Raw genomic sequence first — 19,085 nt, forward strand, 5'->3', positions numbered from 1 at the left:
CATGTCCTTTGTATCACACTGCCGGATCTCTCATTTCATACAAATGGAACTGGCACCATCTTGCATCTCAGTTATCAATTGTATTGAAAATTATCTCAGGGGACTTCAGGATTAATATTACTGCAGTTTTTGTCTTTTTGCTTGGTTGATTGTTTTGTACATTGCTTTAAAATAACATACAGGTCATTATCGTAAAATATACGCCCTCAGGGTGGTGCAAGACTCTCCGGTAAATCCTTTTGTCTGGGTTTATTTTTCAATATTGACTAGGTCACTTTACATTATCACCCAATTATTACTTTTACTCATTTTTAAAAGCTTAATCTCATATTTCCTCTTAACTTTTTCTTGTATCCCTTTTCAATTATTTCCGCAGGGTGAGAATTTAGACTTGGCCATCTTTAAAGAGGAAGTAGTAGCTCTGATTGGTGAGGGGGTTTGTACTGTGAAAACTTTGACACATAATCACCTTTATTGTGAGCCACCACCCCAGCAGCCCCCGCTCTCCCTCAGGCATGGACGCAAGCGAGAGGGAGCTGACGCCTTTCCAGAATTTATTGTAAGCCTGAAGCCAACACCCTCTCAACACACACAGACTGAGCTTAACCCTATAAAGCTACTGTATTAGATTTTGTATGCACATTTCTTAGGCTAACTCTAAGTTATCAACATGATTAAAACTTTGCTTAAATTTAACATTTAATTTAATATTCAACAATAATATTGATCTGCCTGCATTGACACCACTATATGAGAACTGATCTGAGCTGGGTGATGACATCACAGTTTTCTCCAGAGTGGCTACATATATATATATATATATATATATATATATATATATATATATATATATATATATATATATATATATATATATAAATGAACTAAATAAATAACTTTTGTACAACAAAAATGAAACCTCACTGAACTTAAGCTGGACTGTGACACTATTTTCTTATGGAAACAAACTTTGTTGCATTATTGTCCTGTTATCTCTGTAAAGCTAAAACAATCTGTATTGTAAAAAGCGCTATATAAATAAATGTGACTTGGCTTTGCTGAAAAGTCTGACAAATCTGACTTTTGAGGAATGTTTATATGTACATTTCTCAATCGTCATTGTACTGCTTTTCATTATTTATTTTTGACCCCCCACAATAAAAACCACAGAGGTTTAATCAGAAAACTAAGCATTTAAATATCATCTTACTAAAACATATTATTGGGAGATACAGTGACAACAATGAAATTAATATTTTCATAATATAATCATAATATGAGCCATAAAAGCCTGATGTATCAAATATGGTACTCAAGACGTATAATGTTTATATATATGCATATATAAAAATATAGATTTTGTCTAAAGGTTCAATAAATGTTGCATTTAAAAAAAAATGTTGGACTATTATTTCATATGTCAGGCCTTATAAGGTTCAGGTTGCACCTACATCATTTTTTCTGAAAGTGTGATTATAAACTTGCATTTTTGCAGTGAATATTGTATTGCATGAACAGTGGTGTATAATAGTTTGTCTGTCTGTATTCAGGTGCATATGGGAAACCTGAACTTTTCACTGGGACAAGTGCAGTATGATTCTCTTAGTCACTCCATCTTTCCACTGGTGGCACAAATTGGGGTTGGAGCAGTTGCGTCTCTTGTTGCTCTTATTGTACTTATCATCGTGTTTATATACAGGTGTGTATGAAATGTAATATGAAAGAATGTGCTTATATAGTGCTGTGAAAAAGTTAGTACCCTATAAAGAGTGTAGCTTTTTTTCAACATATTTGGACATTGGATATGTAATTATGACTCTGTAGCATGTACATTTTCTACCTATGGCCAGTCCATTCCTGAATGCAAGAATAATGCAATAACTAATTTTGGAAACATTTATAGATTGGTGTATGAATGGAATTTATTTTGTGTTCTCTCATTTCTCTTAGGAGAAAGAGTAAACAGGCTCTGAGAGATTATAAAAAAGTTCAGATCCAGCTGGAGAATCTAGAGACCAGTGTGAGAGACCGCTGCAAAAAAGAGTTCACAGGTAATTTACAGGTACATTTAGGATAAGACCAGAGGACGGTTATAAGATTTTAATTAATTAATTAAGTTTAAGAATAGTACCCGTCTAACCCGTCATTCATAAAAAGAAAATAAAATTATACCATTTGGAAATATTAGTCAAAACATAGCCCACTTGTTCCCCAGCTTCTGAGGAGTTGATTTAATTTTGAAATATTTAAACAAATAAAAAATTATTTAGTGCAGTATTTGCCATTCATTTTTTTCCCCAAAAAGTCCCTCATGTAAGCCTGACCTTCGTATATTTGACTCTTAAATCTACTCAGACCTGATGACTGAAATGATGGATATGTCGAGTGATCTGGTAGGATCAGGAATTCCTTTCTTGGAGTACCGTATGTATGCCGAACGCATCTTTTTTCCTGGACATCGTGAGTCTCCACTTCACAGAGACCTGGACGTGCAGGAGTGTCGGCGGGCCACGGTGGAGCAGGGACTCATTCAGTTATCTAATCTCCTCAACAGCAAACTGTTCCTCACAAAGGTAGTGGAAATAATAGCTTTTTCCTCACTTTTGAGTGTATTATCTGAGCTTAGAACATCTTTTAACTTGACAGCATCTTATAATCCAAAGTGTGTGGTGTGAGACTCTGAAAACACAAGATATGGCACAATGGCCAGAAACGTCCATCTGATGCATGCGTACTGTACAGACAGAACAACAGTTGAAAATGTCACAGATGGCACTAAAGATGGCACTACTCGGAACCTATTGTAATTACACTGTAACAAGGACACCTCAAAATACAGTGTAACTGCTATTTCACAAAATTCAATTCAATTCAATTCAATTCAAATTTATTTGTATAGCGCTTTTCACAATACATATTGTTTCAAAGCAGCTTTACAGAAAGTGCATTTCAGAAATGTACATAGAAAAATACAGTTAGTTAATCATGTATTAATTTAGGGCATAAACATATCGCCAGCGTCGAGTCGTCTCTTCAGAGGCGTCGAGTCGTCTCTTCACAGGCTTCGAGTCGTCTCTGCACGGGTGTGGGGGCATCTGTAGTTTCCATGGGAGGCTGGATACAAACTGGAGCTGACAATCTGTATTTACCTCCGGACTAGCGACCCGAGATAACAACAGAAAAGCAGATGGGAAATAATTAGCGTAGCTGCTGTTCATAATATTAATGCATTCAATCTGATTCAACTGTAGTATAAAAGGTAAGTATTATGTGAATGCTTGGCTAAAGAGATGCGTCTTTAATCTAGTTTTAAACTGGGACAGCGAGTCTGAGCCTCGAACAATATCAGGAAGGCCATTCCAGAGTTTAGGAGCTAAATGTGAAAACGCCCTCCCTCCTTTAGTGGACTTAGATATCCTAGGAATGACCAGAAGCCTCGAATTTAGTGATCTTAAAGAGCGCGATGGATTGTAGGGCGATAGAAGTTCCGTTAAATACCTAGGAGCTAAACAATTTAGGGCTTTATAGGTCATTAGTAATACTTTGTAATTGATACGGAACTTTATAGGTAACCAAAGTAGAGATGATAGAATTGGTGTTATATGATCATATTTTCTTGACCTAGTAAGAACTCTAGCAGCTGCATTTTGGACTAACTGTAGCTTGTTTATTGAGGATGCAGGACAACCAGCTAATAAAGCATTACAGTAATCTAGTCTCGAGGTCATGAATGCATGAACTAACTTTTCTGCATTAGAAAAAGATAGCATGTTATGTAGCTTAGCAATGTTTCTAAGGTGGAAAAAGGCTGTTCTTGTAACATATGAAATATGATTTTCGAAAGACAGGTCTAATATAACACCCAGGTCTTTTACTGTAGTGGATAAAGTAACAGGACATCCTTCTAAATTAAAGTTGTATTGTAAGAGGTTTTGTGGGCAGTTTTTTTTTACCAATAAGTAATACCTCCGTTTTATCTGGATTTAATAGCAGAAAATTACACGTCATCCAGTATTTTAGATCTTTAACACACTCTGTCAATTTAGATAATTTATTGTTTTCATCTGGTCGTGATGAAATATATAATATTTATAAATATAACAAAACAGATGTTTACATAGTCCACATGAAAAAATAACTGAACTTACAAAAATTTCCCTATTCAAAAGTTTAGATGCGCTTGATTTGTAATTCCTTGATGATCCACAACTGTTTTGTGATGGTTGTTCATGAGTCCCTAATTGATTCAAAAATCCAGGAACTGCACAATCTTTGGTTTACCAGCGTCTTCTGCGTATGTGAACCCTTTCCAACAGTGACTGATTTTGAAATTCATCTTTTCACACTGATGACAACTGAGGGACTCATACACAACTATTACAAAAGGTGCAAACATTTACTAATGCTCAAAAAGGAAACGCACCGCATTAAGTGATGGTGAGAACTTTTTTAACAGGATGATCAGGTTAAATTATGCTTATTTTGTTTTATTGGAATCATGTAAATATCTTTTATAGCTTCTGATGGTCAGAACTTTTTTCTTTTTTTTTTAAATAAGACCTTTAAATAGTTGTGTATGAGTCTGTAAATGAATACACTAACATAATAACTAAATGATAATGCTTTCCACCTTTTTATATTTATTCTCTCATGTTTCTTTCCTACAGTTTATCCACACTCTTGAAAGCCAGAGGACATTTTCACCCAGAGACAGAGGATATGTGGCATCTTTGCTCACTGTGGCTCTTCACAGCAAACTAGAATACTTCACTGACATACTTAAAACACTGTTGAACGATCTGGTGGAACAGTATATTGCCAAGAACCCTAAACTCATGCTGCGGAGGTAAGAATGATGGATTAACTGACATTATGAATCAACAAAAGTGACTGTATGATTGAGGCTTTAATTCTCTTTTCAGAACTGAGACAGTAGTTGAAAAGCTCCTGACCAACTGGATATCCATCTGTCTCTATGCCTTCTTAAGGGTGTGTATGGAAATTGGTGGGATTGGTTGGTTTTTAATACATATATCTACTGTGGATACAATTTAATATTTGTAGATGAGACATTTGGAATTGTTTTATTTTGATGACACAAATATGCAGTTCTGAAAAATATGATTACAGTTACCAATGTAAAATACTTGTCTAAGAATGTAATCAACCTCTTGAGACCCAGCAAGATGCACTATGTTGTGCATTAGGATTGAAAAAAAATATAATAATAATAATTTTTTACCCATATGTTTTAATTGAAATTGTGCTCTCTGTGTTCAGTATTCTGCTGGTGAGTCTCTGTACATGCTCTTCAGAGCGATTAAACACCAGGTGGATAAAGGACCTGTGGATGCAGTGACGGGCAAAGCCAAATACACCTTAAATGATAACCGCTTGCTGAGAGAGGATCTGGAATACCGCACTCTGGTTAGAATGAAAATGTCTTTATACAGTATACAGTATTAGGTCATTAGTCTAATTTGGTAATCAGTGTTTCTGCCAAAAAAGCATCTGTAAAAAACTTTTTTAATATTACTGAAACACTTTCTCCATCTTATCTCCAAATTGTGTCCACTATTAGTGAATCACTATGTTCATTTACACTTTACACTAACAATATGTGGTACCAATCATACCCAGAATAAATTGTAGAATGTTACCTGAGAGAAAGTGTAGAGAGCTAGTGTAGAGAGCCCCAAGACTAGAGCTAGAGAAAGAGAAGAGAACTAAAGAGAAGGCCCCAAGATGAGAGAAGATCCAAGAAAGAAGAGCCAAAGAAAAGAGAGAGCAGAGAAACACTTACAATCTTCTTTTATCCCTTCCTTGACCATGTGACTAAAACCATATATGAGACACTCAAACTGACCAATCATCAGATTACACCTTCCCCCACCGTACTAAAGGTGTGACAATTAGCACTACACTATCAGTGCTGTTGTGTCTTTAGGAATTCCAAATGGCCCTTGTGGTTAGAAAAAATGGTGTTTGAACAGGAAAGCAAAAGTGTTTGTAGATTTTCAACCCTATATAGTATAATTGGAGAATGTTTGTAGTTGTCTTCACTGAACCTTTAATTAATACCAGGCTATTTAACTCCGGTTTTCTGGTTCTGATAAACTGACTGCCAATAGGGAAAAACAAAGGGTTCAGCTGTTTTAACATCTCAGATGAGCCAGTCTGAATTTAGATCTGAGAACACTCTGTTCTTGTTTTCCTGTGTTTTAATTCCTGTTTTCTTGGTACCCTTTGCTAATTTTTCTTTGGTTACAAATTATCTTCACCTGTGTCTTGAGTTCCTCATTTACCTCATTTATTGACATCTGTTTTCTCAGTTCCTTGTCAAGTATTGTCTTTATGTATTATGTAAAGCTGTTGTTTATTTTCTCCTGTGATCTCTCTTCATGCTTTTGCCTTAGGGCGTATTCACACCAGGAAAGTCCGCTAGTTCACTTGCTTTGGTCTGAACCAAATACAATGTTGATTTTTCTTTTTGATTTTTTTTGGTGTGGTTCGCTTTCACAATGCCCTTTTTGCAAGTGAACCAAAATTTGTAAACAAAACCACACATGTGCTAAGGTCATCCATTCATTGGACAGAAATTTAAACAGTACCAGAGCTCATTTGGAACTGGGCCGAGACCACCTCTTCAGCTGGGTCTCGGTACAGTTGTTTGTTCCGCACCCGAGTGCGATTGCTGTATTATTCACACCTGCCCAAAAGACCCGCACTAAGGGGGAAACGAATTTGAGTTTGATTCAATCGAACCAAACAAGACAGGTGTGAATACACGCTTAGATTCAGTGGTGGACGAAGTGCACAAATCAAGTACTTGAGTAAAAGCACAGATACTCTTATAAAATATTACTCCAGTATAAGTATTAAGCACTCCACTTCAATTTTACTCGAGTAAAAGTACAAAATATAGCATAGTATTTAAAAATAAGGAAAACAAACAACTGACAGTCGTGACCTGAATATGCCTAAAATTCAGCATTTGTGACTTCCTTTTCATGCCATAGGTTGTGCTTGCACTCACGTTCCGAGGATCTCCAGGTTCTTGGCTAATTTTCAGTTAGTCTTCTGAATTCAGTTAACTGGAGACTCGCTCTGAACTTATTATTTGGTGAGTTGTTGACTCGAGAACAGTTGCAATCGGATTCAATTCGCCAATGAATCGTTTTTTTTGCGATTTGCAAATCGATTCAACAGGCTCATTGAAAAGAATCAGCTCGTTCATGAATCGGACACCACTGTCATGTCTTGGAGCGCGTGATGATTTCTTCAGTTCAAAGTAACGAGGAACAAGATGTTTTTTAGGAATTGTAGTTAAGTAAAATGTACAATATTATGCTTTAGAATGTGTAGTGAAGTAAAAGTAAATGTTTCTTAAAATAAAACAACCAAATACAAAATACAACAAATAAACCAGTAAAATACAGATACTTGAAAAATGTAAATTAGCCCTTGATTTACTCACGCTCAAGTCATCCTAGGTGTATATGACAATCGGAGTTATATTAAAAAAATTCCTGGCTCTTCCAAGGTGTATAATGGCAGTGAATGGCCGTTTCTGTTTTGAATTCTATAAAAGTGCATCTATCCATCATAAAATGGGGGGTTAATAAAGGCGTTCTGAAGCGAAGCAATGAGTTTGTGTAAGAAAAATATTCATATTTAACACGTTACAAAGTAAAATTCTAGCTTCAGGCCAAATGAACACACTACTTGCGCCTAAAGCGCAACTTATGGCATCAGAAGTAGTGTAGTGCTTCATGGCGTAGCGTAAATATCAGCAGTACGTCGCATTTCTTGTGTAAGTGCGCTTTAGGATTAAGTCGAATCCGTATGTTTGTTTGGCCGGAAGCTAGTTATTTTACTTTATAAAGTTTTAAATATGAATATTTTTCTTACACAAACTTAATGCCTTTATTAACCCCCTGGAGCTGTGTGGAGCACTTTTATGATGGATAGATGCACTTTTATGATGGATGGATGCACTTTATTGATGGATAGATGCACTTTTATATGGATAGTTGCACTTTTATGATGGATAGATGCACTTTTACGGACTTCAAAACAGAAACGGCCATTCACTGCCGTTATAAAGCTTGGAAGAGCCAGGACATTTTTTAATATAACTCCTATTGTATTCATCTGAAAGAAGAATGTCGTATACATCTAGGATGACTTGAGGGTGAGTAAACCATGGACTAATTTTCATTTTTGGGTGCACTATCTCTTTAAGTACTATAACGAAGTAAAAATACTTACTGTCCACCACTGCTTAGATTATCTTTGTCATAGCTGCAGTTAGATCCTCTGCATCTCCTCATCCTAGCCTGAACCCACTGTGACAGGTAGAAGCAGGAGATTGTATAAGTTAAGGGTTTGTAAGAAATCAACACAGTGCTGTCAAATATTGCATTTTACTCAAACTCATATACATTAACACAAATGTGCAATTTAAACATATCATGATTAACCAGAACCCAATGATTTAGAGAGAAAATGAAAGAAAAACAACAACAACGGGGACATTTAAAATAAATAGACCTGTTCACAGATTTATTACAGAATTATAAGCAGATTTTATTGTGCTGACATAAAATTTAGATAATAAAAATGTGATTTACAAAAATACTTAATTCTCTCTCTCATTCTTTTTCTCTTTAGACTGTGGATGTCTTGATGCAGGGAATAGGTGTGAATGAAGCTCAGCCAGTTGCTGCTAAAGTTTTAGATTGTGACACTATAACCCAGGTGAAAGAGAAGATACTAGACCAGGTTTACAAGGGCACCTCATACTCTCATAGACCACATACTGACTCCGTGGACTTGGGTGAGAACATTCATAATGTACATGTCTGCACTCTTTCTTACATATCTGAACACACTGTGTTCTCTCTAGTTGTATTCATTAATTAATTATTTCAGTCTTTATTTGTTTCTTTTAAACCTTTCCTGTCTTTAAATGTACAAGTTGTTTTGGACATTTCCAGAATGGCGCTCTGGTGTAGCAGGTCACCTGATCCTCTCAGATGAAGACCTAACGTCTGTGGTTCAGGGCAACTGGAAACGCCTCAACACGCTCCAGCATTATAAGGTATAACGCAATCAAGCAGTCAAGCTGTCGGTAAACGTATAATGTGAATTTTGTGAAAAATGCTATTCATGTATATCAGGGATACGCAACTTTATTACAGGATTACAGGAAATTGTGCTTTTGTGAGGGATTCTGTTCAGGGGATTGAATAATTTTGAGACTGCAGAAGTCATTAAAAGTAGCATTTTCAGTTGAATTTGCAGAAACAACTTGAAACTTTTGTTGTGTTGAGCTATTTCAATTACTTTTGTTAGCTTTGTTCATTGCAAACAGCTGAAAGTCTGTAAATTTTGGCAATAAACGTTATTTGCAATGGGGGTTGAATAATTTCGATTACAACTGTATATACAAGTATACTTTAATTTTTTTAAACTTTCATTCTTCACATATTTTGGGGATTTTAGGTTCCAGATGGAGCAACTGTTGCTTTGGTTCCACGCCATAGCAAACATATTCACCATGATACCCATGACTACATTGTAGGGGAGAGTGAGTACAGTACATGTGACTATCTATAATGTTCATGTTCACACACATGCACAAAACATGGTTCTGTTTCTCATGATTGTTTAGATTAATTTTGAAACAATACAGTAATGTATAAAAAAATAAATAATTATTGACAGCATAATGCGTCATGGCACAGATCAATAATGTGAACACAGTTGTTTATGTCTTTAGTAAATCCAACAGGCAGCACAAAATAATTTGATGTATAAAAAGATCTGTGCATTAGGCATTGTAGTCGGAATCTCTGTATCTTCCACACATTCCATATCTATTTAAAATAGGGAAAAAATTATGAAAAACAGCCTTGCTGTCTTTTCCTGCAAAAAAATAAACTGAAAAACAAAATGTACAAAACATAAGTTGACTTCATGGTAAAATGGGTTATAAAATGTAGAAAATATCTCATTTGTATTGAGGTCCTTTAAAAAAAGTAATTGTAGCTTTACTATAGCACATACTACACATATGAGATTAACCAATGAATAAAAGTGTGCTTTTTTTTAACACATAACTACCATTTTTATTATGATCTCTATATTCAACACTGGAATATATTGATTTTTTTTAACCATGTTTATTCTCACTATGCAGAGACACCCATGCTAGAGGATGCAGACGAGGGAGGAGTGAGGCTGTGGCATCTAGTGAAGGCCAGCGAGGAGCCAGAGTTACCCAAACACAGACGAGGCAGTTTAAAAGAACGAGAACGAGCCAAGACCATACCAGAAATCTATCTCACACGGCTACTGTCAATGAAGGTATTCCAACAAACACATATTCACACAGCCAGAAGATAAAAACATAAAAGAGAAGCCAAACTCATACCAGTTCCTGTATATCTCTGGCTGAATAAAAAAAACCAAATGAACTCTCACACACCTGTTAACTTGCTCTGTCTTTGTCTTTCTGTAGGGTACACTGCAGAAGTTTGTGGATGATCTGTTCACGGTTATTCTCAGCACTAGTCAGCCAGTTCCTCTGGCAATCAAATATTTCTTTGACTTGCTTGATGATCATGCAGCGCGCCATGGCATTTCAGACTCTGAAACTATTCACATCTGGAAAACAAACAGGTACTAATTAATTTAGTGACCTTAACTAAATAAAATGCTAAAATATGTTAGATTCAGTCTGGGAATGGTGGTGCATTTTCCGCTCAAGAAACTTGAAGGTTAATTTATGCACAATAAATATAACTGTCATATCAGCAATGTCTTTTTCCTAAGTCACATTTTTTATATTGAACCTGCAATGTCTGTGTTAAAGGTTCAGTTCACCCAAAAATGAAGATTTTGTCATTTACTTGCCCTCATGACATTCCAAACCCATAAGACTTTGATAATTTTCAGAACACTAATAAAGATATTTGTAATATTTTCTCATCCTTTTTAAATTAAATTTATTCATCATATAAAGTGATCGTGTCCCTTCAGAAGACTTGGATTAAACCGCTCCATTCATTTGGATTACTTTTTCGATGTCTTGTTGTACTTTTTGATGTAGTGGACTTTGAATGGATAAAGCAAAATGTTAAGAAAATATTAAAGATCTCTTCATTTGTGTTACGAAGATAAATTGTTTAATTAAGGTTTATACATAGTTTCCATGACAGAGTTCAAGATAAATCTTTTCAGCTTACTACTGGAACTGCCTGCAAGCACAAACTATGCAAAAGCAGCAGCCTCTCCTGCGCACTCAGTGCGAAACTCAGGGAGTTTCATTCACTCCCTTAAGTGAATTATATTATATTAGTTGACTAATGTAGGGAGTTGTGAATGATGTTGCGCATGTTTACATTGTAAAACAATTAAAAGCAGTGGAGCTTACTGTAAACAGCTCCGTCAGGGATTTATGTTAGGCCCAAAGCAAACTTCTTACATCAGCGCATTCTGACCTCCTATGTGCTCATACCGGAAGTCTTCAATCTTTGTTCAAACACTGCATCATGTCGGTAATTTACTGGTAATGTTACCAGTATCTTTGAAAAGGACCTGTTCACACATGATCTCCTAATGGTAATTAACCAGTAAAGATTGTACTGTATGTGTGAAAGGGGCTATTGAAAGCCTTAAGAGGATAAAAACACTCAAGCATCTGCCCACAAGTGGAGTAATAATGTAAAACACATGCAGTTTTCTTCATAATCTGATTTGGTTCTGTATTTTGGTTCTAGTTTGCCTCTGCGGTTCTGGATCAACATTTTAAAGAACCCTCAGTTCATCTTCGATGTGCAGGTGTCGGATAACGTGGACGCGGTCCTGTCAGTAATTGCTCAAACATTCATGGACTCCTGCACTACCACAGAGCATAAACTCGGCAGGGTAAGAGACACACAGAGAAAGGAGCAGGAAGCCAATAGAAAGACTGAAGATTGAAAAGTTTAAAAAACAATTCTGTTATTTATCTAGGATTCACCTATTAATAAGTTGCTGTATGCCAGAGATATCCCTCGCTATAAACAGATGGTGGAACGGTAAAATTACTTTACACTACTTTGTTAATATGAAGGCTAAATTGGAAAGTCATCTTGTTCTGAATCTCACTATTTTTCTTACACAGTTATTATGCCGACATCAAGCAGACCATCTCTGCCAGCGATCAGGAGATGAACTCTGCTTTGGCTGAGCTTTCCAGGGTATGTCCATCATCAGTTTACTTCCTTTCAGTTGTAAAATTTGAAAATTTATTATATAATTTATTATGGGTTAGAGGGAAGGGGGTTAGTCATTATGTTTTGCAGCACACAAATGTTGTTCATAAGATTTACACATTTGCTTTGATTGTCAGAATTATTCTGGAGAATTAAATTACCTGGTGGCCCTTCATGAGCTCTATAAGTACATCAACAAATACTACGACCAGGTGAGTCATGACAGGCTGAGATTGATCAAAAAGACAATGTGTAAGCTTTTAGGGTAACACTTTACAAACACTTTATTTTAAGGTGATGTAATTACACGTTACTACATGCACTTACTATAGTAATAACAGTAAATTACGTATAATAATAAGTAACTAACCCTAAACCAAACCCTCATGTAGTTAATTAATATTACTCAGTACTTACTAGAGTAAGTACAATTTAACTATGTCACCTTAAAATAAAGTGTGACCAGACGTTTCATTGGTTAACATCAGTTAACTACTATAAGTTGACATGAACTAACTATGTACATATTCAGCATGCCGCTCAAGTTGTTCAAAACCTGTATGAATTTATTTCTTTTGCTGAACACAAAAGATGATATTTTGAAGATTATGGGTAACCGAACAGTTGATGGACCCCATTGACTTCCATAGTATGAAAAAAAAAAAAAAACTATGGAAGTCAATGGGGTCCATCAACTGTTTGGTTACAGACATCATTCAAAATATCTTCTTTTGTGTTCAGCAGAAGAAAGAAATTCTTACAGGTTTGGAACAACTTCCAAACAAATAAATGATGCGAGTATTTCGTTTTGGGTGAACTGTCCCTTTAACAATGAATAATAAATGTAAAAAAAATACTACTGTTCAAAAGGTTTTTTTTAAGGTATTAAAAAAGTAAGGACACATTAAATTGATCAAAAGTGACAGTAAAGCCTTTTACATTTGTTTAGAAAATAAATATATATAAATATAAAAAATATATTTCAAATAAACACTGTTCTTTTAAACTTTGTATTCATCAGAGAATCCTGAAAAAGTGCATCATGGTTTTCACAAAAACAAAATATTAAGCAGCACAACTGTTTTCAGCTAAAGGATTTGAAGGATCTTGAGACACTCAAAGCTTTGCCATCACTGGAATAAATGACTTTTTTTTTAGAATATATTAAAATATTTTAATCATATTTCACAATTTTTACTATATTTTTGATCAAACAAATGCAGCCTTGCTGAGCATAAGATTATTTTCATACACATTAAAAAAATCATATCAACCTCCAGGGACGTGCACAGACATTTTGAGGGGCAGGGGCTCAAGTGAAATAAAGGGCACTTCTCATTACGTATTTTTTTTCTTTTTTTAAACAAAAAAGTATATATATTAACGCAACTCTGACTTCCTTTTAAAAAAATTAATTTAAAAAGTTAATTAATTTTATCTTCCTCAAACTCACGCAATTGTATCATTTTCAAAAGATGTCTACAAAATAATCAGTTCACACAGAAACCATGGTCTCCTTAGTATTCACTAGGTTTAGGAAACCATTCCACAATGTGCATGTTTTGAAAACATTTTCTATGCTACTAGTTTCAAGTATATATGAAGAGTTCAGATGCAAAAACCTCTAAGTGCCATCTGAAATTTTCTTCTAAAATGAGCATTTTTTTTCAAGCTCGTATATCTAAGTTCAGTAATTTAACTTAAATGACAATTAATAGGTAATTTTCATTGCCAATAATGTGAAATAAGTGAACATAAACATACAAGCTTGATAAAAATGGTCATTATAGAAGGAAATTTCAGATGGCACTTAGAGGCTTTTTCATCTGAACTCTTCATATTTAGAATAACCTAAATAACTGCATCAAGCAGAGGGGCGTGTTTTACTAATAATTTGTTTATTTTTGCACAAGGCACTAAATCGTTTTAATTATTTTGGTGTTATCAGAATACATAACACTTTAAAATTAAACTTACCAAAATAATTGAGTAAAAATTCAATAAAAGCCAATGTCATGTATGTATTTGTGGTTGTATGGAATACTATTTTATAAAGGTTTAGAGGAAATAAAAAAAAGTTAAATTACTCATAAATAAAAAGTTAATTTATAAATATTGTTATTTTTAAAGTTTAATGTTAACTTATTTCTACTCAGTTTTATTTATGAATGTACCATGCAGTTACTCAGATTTACTACATTTTTTAGAGTGTATCCTCCATCTGTTTGCATCTGTAGATTTCTTCTAAATTCACCAATTTAGATTTCTAAATTTCAGGGGGAAAGACTCTTGATGTAAGTCATTAACTGGGGACGTTCTGTATGCAAATTAGGCGTCAACTAGTTAAAATGCGCACATTTGCATCGAATTGACAGGGCAATGCAGGTAAATAGAATAAACAAAATAACTTAAGCATATCACCTGGTGGTGATATATGCTTATTTTATTACTAACTTATTTTATTACATGGCTTGGTTGAATTCCAATGTAGAATGCGGTCTGTTATTTCTTGATAACAGACCGCTGTGCGGAGTATAACAGACCGCTGCCATGAAAAACAGAGCGTTGCTATGGACTCACAGGATTCTAACCGTAGAGACGGAGCGTACTATTTTCTTTAGCGGAAGCAATACAATCGGGTTTAACAATCGGGGGAGAGGGAGAGGGAGCGCTTCAGAACTCCTGACCTGATATTTAGATATACTATTCTTCAATAAATATATTTGTTTGACAGGGAAGCTGTGCGCAAACAGAAATATTTTTCAAAAATAGAAAAAAAGCACCCCAGAAAAAAGGGCACTTTCTCTCCAGGAATAAAAAGGGCAGGTGGTCAAGCCCCCTTTGATGTCTATGTGTGCACGTGCCTGTCAACCTCAGACTTTTGAACCATAGCATATACTTCTCATTTCTCATTAATCTTTGTTAATCTAGTTAACAAAAATACAGGTGTTCATTGTTTGTTCATGTTAGTGCATTAACTAATGTTAACAAATATTACATTTGATTTTAATAATGTATTAGTAAATGTTGAAATTAACATTGTTTAATAAATGTAGAACTATTGTTCATTCTTAGTTCATGTTAACTAAAGTAGTTAAAGGGATAGTTCACCCAAAAATGAAAATTAGTCCATGATTTACTCACCCTCAAGTCATCCTAGGTGTATACGACATTCTTCTTTCAGACGAATACAATCCGTTATATTAAAAAATGTCCTGGCTCTTCCAAGCTTTATAACGGCAGTGAATGGCCGTTTCTGTTTTGAAGTCTATAAAAGTGCATCTATCCATCCTAAAAGTGCATCTATCCATCATAAAAGTGCTTCACACAGCTCCAGGGGGTTAATAAAGGCATTCTGAAGCGAAGCGATGAGTTTGTGTAAGAAAAATATTAATATTTAAAACTTTATAAAGTAAAATAACTAGCTTCCGGCCAAACAAACATACGGATTTGACTTAAGCCTGAAGCGCAACTTATGCGAGTAATGTGACATACTGCTGATATATTTACGCTACGCCATGACGCACTACACTACTTCTGACGTCATAAGTTGCGCAAGTTGCGCTTTAGGCTTAAAGGGATAGTTCGCCCTCAAGTTGTTTCAAACCTGTATAAATTTCTTTTTTCTGCTGAACACAAAAGAAGATATTTTGAAAAGTGTCGGTAACCAAACAGTTGATGGACCCCATTGACTTCCATAGTATTTTTTTTCCCTACTATGGAAGTCAATGGGGTCCATCAACTGTTTGGTTACCGACACTTTTCAAAATATCTTCTTTTGTGTTCAGCAGAAAAAAGAAATTCATACAGGTTTGAAACAACTTGAGGGTGAGTAAATGATGACAGAATTTTCATTTTTGGGCGAACTATCCCTTTAAGTCGAATCCATTTGGCCGGAAGCTAGGATTTTACTTTGTAATGTGTTAATTATGCATATTTTTCTTACACAAACTCTTCGCTTCAGACGGCCTTTATTAACCCCTCAGAGTCGTGTGGAGCACTTTTATGATGGATAGATGCACTTTTATGATGGATAGTTGCACTTTTATGATGGATAGATGCACTTTTATGATGGATAGATGCACTTTTATGATGGATAGTTGCACTTTTATGATGGATAGATGCACTTTTATGATGGATAGATGCACTTTTATGGACTTTTAAACAGAAACAGCAATTCACTGCCATTATAAAGCTTGGAAGAGCCAGGACATTTTTTTAATATAACTCCGATTGTATTCATCTGAAAGAAGAATGTCATACACCTAGGATGACTTGAGGTTGAGTAAATCATGGGCTATTTGTCATTTTTGGGTGAACTATCCCTTTAACTACTGAAACCTTATTATATTGTTACCACTTTTAGTATACAAATAATTTTTTAGGGATTAATATCTGCTCCTCTAAGTATTTATGCTCTAATTGAACTCCTCTTTCCTGTTTGCACATGTGTGTGTTATATATGTTAGATTATCACTGCCTTGGAGGAAGATTCCACCGCTCAGAAGATGCAGCTCGGCTATCGGCTTCAACAGATCGCTGCAGCTGTAGAAAATAAAGTGACAGACTTGTGATCATGGACAAAGTGAAAGTAAAAGACACTAATGGGTTGTTGTATCAACACATGGTACAGTATCAGTTGAAAAGCTACTATGTGTAGCAGGGGTACACAAAGCTCAAGTTGTATTCATTTTGGTATCTACTAACAAAGATAAATTAAGAGCTACAGTCTATTCTGATGTGTTGGGATAGAAAGATGTGGTCTTTAACTTGAATATGGGCATGGGATGATTTCTCTTAAAACTATATGGAATTTGGTATTCCCATTTCAGTCCCTTTGCATTTTTTTAAGCCTGAATTGCTTGTTGAATTCATGAATACATTATACTCAAAGTAGATTTTTTTTTCTTTCTTTTTTTTCTGCGGGATTATCATGAAAAACACATACATGCACAAGCGTTTGCTTGGTCGTGGCCTTACCACAGAACATTTTAGATGTTCTGTACTCTGTCTACCTCCGCTTTCTGGATCTGCCAGTGTGTATGTGTTCATGTAAAAGTTTTTCTCCTCAGTGTGGCTGTAATTTTTCTCTTGTCCACTGGGCGTAAAATTCTAATGTGATTCAGCATTTTTGCAAAGTTGCTAAAACTGTCAAAGCAAAAACATCTTATGACTGACACACTGTAGTAAAATGTTTTAGAACATTTATAGTTTATGATGATATTGTAAATTGTAATTGACATTGTTTAGTAAGTGTCACTGGAAAAATACAGTATGAAAGAGTCTTTGTTCTGTTTACTTTTTAAATTGTTTAAGACAGACACTGTTATCTGTTACATATAGTGTCATTGTTTCAACCAGTCAGGTCAAATCATGTTTAGCCAGTGGTATATGTATTTTTATTTTATTTTTGATTAATGTTGATCTGTTGGTATCTTTTTTTTTAATTTTATTTGAGGTGCCAACATAGGATTGAATGAATTACTCATCTCTTACCACATCCACTAACATTTCATCAATAAGGAATTTTAAAGACTGATCATTTTATGTAGGTACATTTAAAAGAGATTTTGAAATTTTAGCCTTCACGAGAGAAAATATGATCTGTATGTAAAAGTTGTGCTCAGATATATTAGTGCTGGTCCACTGCATAGGTAAATAGGCCACTCAGATGCAATTAACTTCTTTTGATCAAAGACCGTTCTCAAACACTGAACAATGAAAATTTGAGATAAATAGAAATGGTCAAAGGAAAGAAGTGACTAATTTTTTTTAGTGTAGTATAATATTGTAAATAATGACTGAATTGTTACGTAGCTTGGCAAGTTCAAAAAGAGTAAATTATTATAAAACAGTTCTTTAAAAAAAAAAAAGGTTTAACGATAAGCTTACAAGTTTAGTGTTAAGCTGTTCTATAGGTTTTTTCGTTTCTGAATGTATGCTTTATGTGGGAATAAAATTTATGATCAGGTGTCTTTTCTGTATAACATCACATGAAAGCTAAAATGATGTACATTTTGGCATTCAAGGTGAACATGATGGCATCAGTTAATAATTAGGGTAAATAAAGCTTACATTTGGAGAGTCTCTGCCAGTCTCTGTTTTTTGTTGGTGCTTAAAACTTATTTTGTAATAGTGATATTCATTAGAACTAGGTTGGAGCCCACAGTCGAGGGTAATTCTTATCTCTGAGAACTTCCCACTGCATGCTTATAAAATACAATGCATCCTTCCTTAGTTAGACTTCATGAACTGCACTTTCTCAATGAAGAATCTGAAGATTTTTCTAAGTATCTTGTTCTTCCTTGAGGGTTTCCAACAATATGCAGGTGACAATTTTGTTTAGCATAGTCTACTTTAGATGTCTAAACATTTCATTTTATGCACATACGTATGATAGTATGAAGTTACGGTAAACATTTAATTATGTATTTAAGTATTTCACAAATTCTATTTTACACTAATTATATAAAACTATAATGTCAGTACACCATGGTTACAAATGAGCTAAATTTATGCATTTATTTCAATTCAAAGGGATGGGAAAAAAACCTATACACATTTTGATATTAGGGATATTTGACCTGGCTTGAGGAGTCAAGGGGAAAAGCATTTTGTTTCTAGTCCTTATGGTTCCAAAGTTTTGATGCAAATCCCCTAATTATAGCCCCACCTAGTGTCAGATGGTATGTGTCTGTGGGACCATCCTGCCAAGTTGGAGTCTAGAGGTGTCTCTGACGTCCATAGTCCAGGGCAGAAACATAAAGAAGAAAATCAGTACAAACACAATACACCTTTGGTGTGTGGACCCCTAAATAATCC

The 19,085-nt window shown here is 34.8% G+C and overlaps 1 protein-coding gene across 1 annotated transcript in view; it reads left to right on the forward strand.

The window, feature by feature from the left end:
- Positions 1-18,350, forward strand: part of plxnb1b (plexin b1b) — a 63,364-nt gene extending 45,014 nt beyond the window's left edge. The window contains exons 22-38 of the mRNA XM_084129709.1: positions 377-559; positions 1,551-1,699; positions 1,951-2,051; positions 2,356-2,573; positions 4,668-4,846; positions 4,923-4,989; positions 5,281-5,427; positions 8,674-8,839; positions 9,000-9,103; positions 9,508-9,592; positions 10,205-10,371; positions 10,526-10,686; positions 11,787-11,934; positions 12,022-12,086; positions 12,173-12,248; positions 12,401-12,475; positions 16,733-18,350. Of these exons, the coding sequence (XP_083985835.1) occupies positions 377-559; positions 1,551-1,699; positions 1,951-2,051; positions 2,356-2,573; positions 4,668-4,846; positions 4,923-4,989; positions 5,281-5,427; positions 8,674-8,839; positions 9,000-9,103; positions 9,508-9,592; positions 10,205-10,371; positions 10,526-10,686; positions 11,787-11,934; positions 12,022-12,086; positions 12,173-12,248; positions 12,401-12,475; positions 16,733-16,837 (2,196 nt within the window). The 3' untranslated portion in view covers positions 16,838-18,350. The remainder of the gene's footprint in view (positions 1-376; positions 560-1,550; positions 1,700-1,950; positions 2,052-2,355; positions 2,574-4,667; positions 4,847-4,922; positions 4,990-5,280; positions 5,428-8,673; positions 8,840-8,999; positions 9,104-9,507; positions 9,593-10,204; positions 10,372-10,525; positions 10,687-11,786; positions 11,935-12,021; positions 12,087-12,172; positions 12,249-12,400; positions 12,476-16,732) is intronic.
- The last annotated feature ends 735 nt before the right edge of the window (positions 18,351-19,085 follow it).

The sequence above is a fragment of the Abramis brama genome (assembly GCF_963993115.1).
Source record: "Abramis brama genome assembly, chromosome: 11".
In the NCBI taxonomy this organism is placed as follows: Eukaryota; Metazoa; Chordata; class Actinopteri; order Cypriniformes; family Leuciscidae; genus Abramis; species Abramis brama.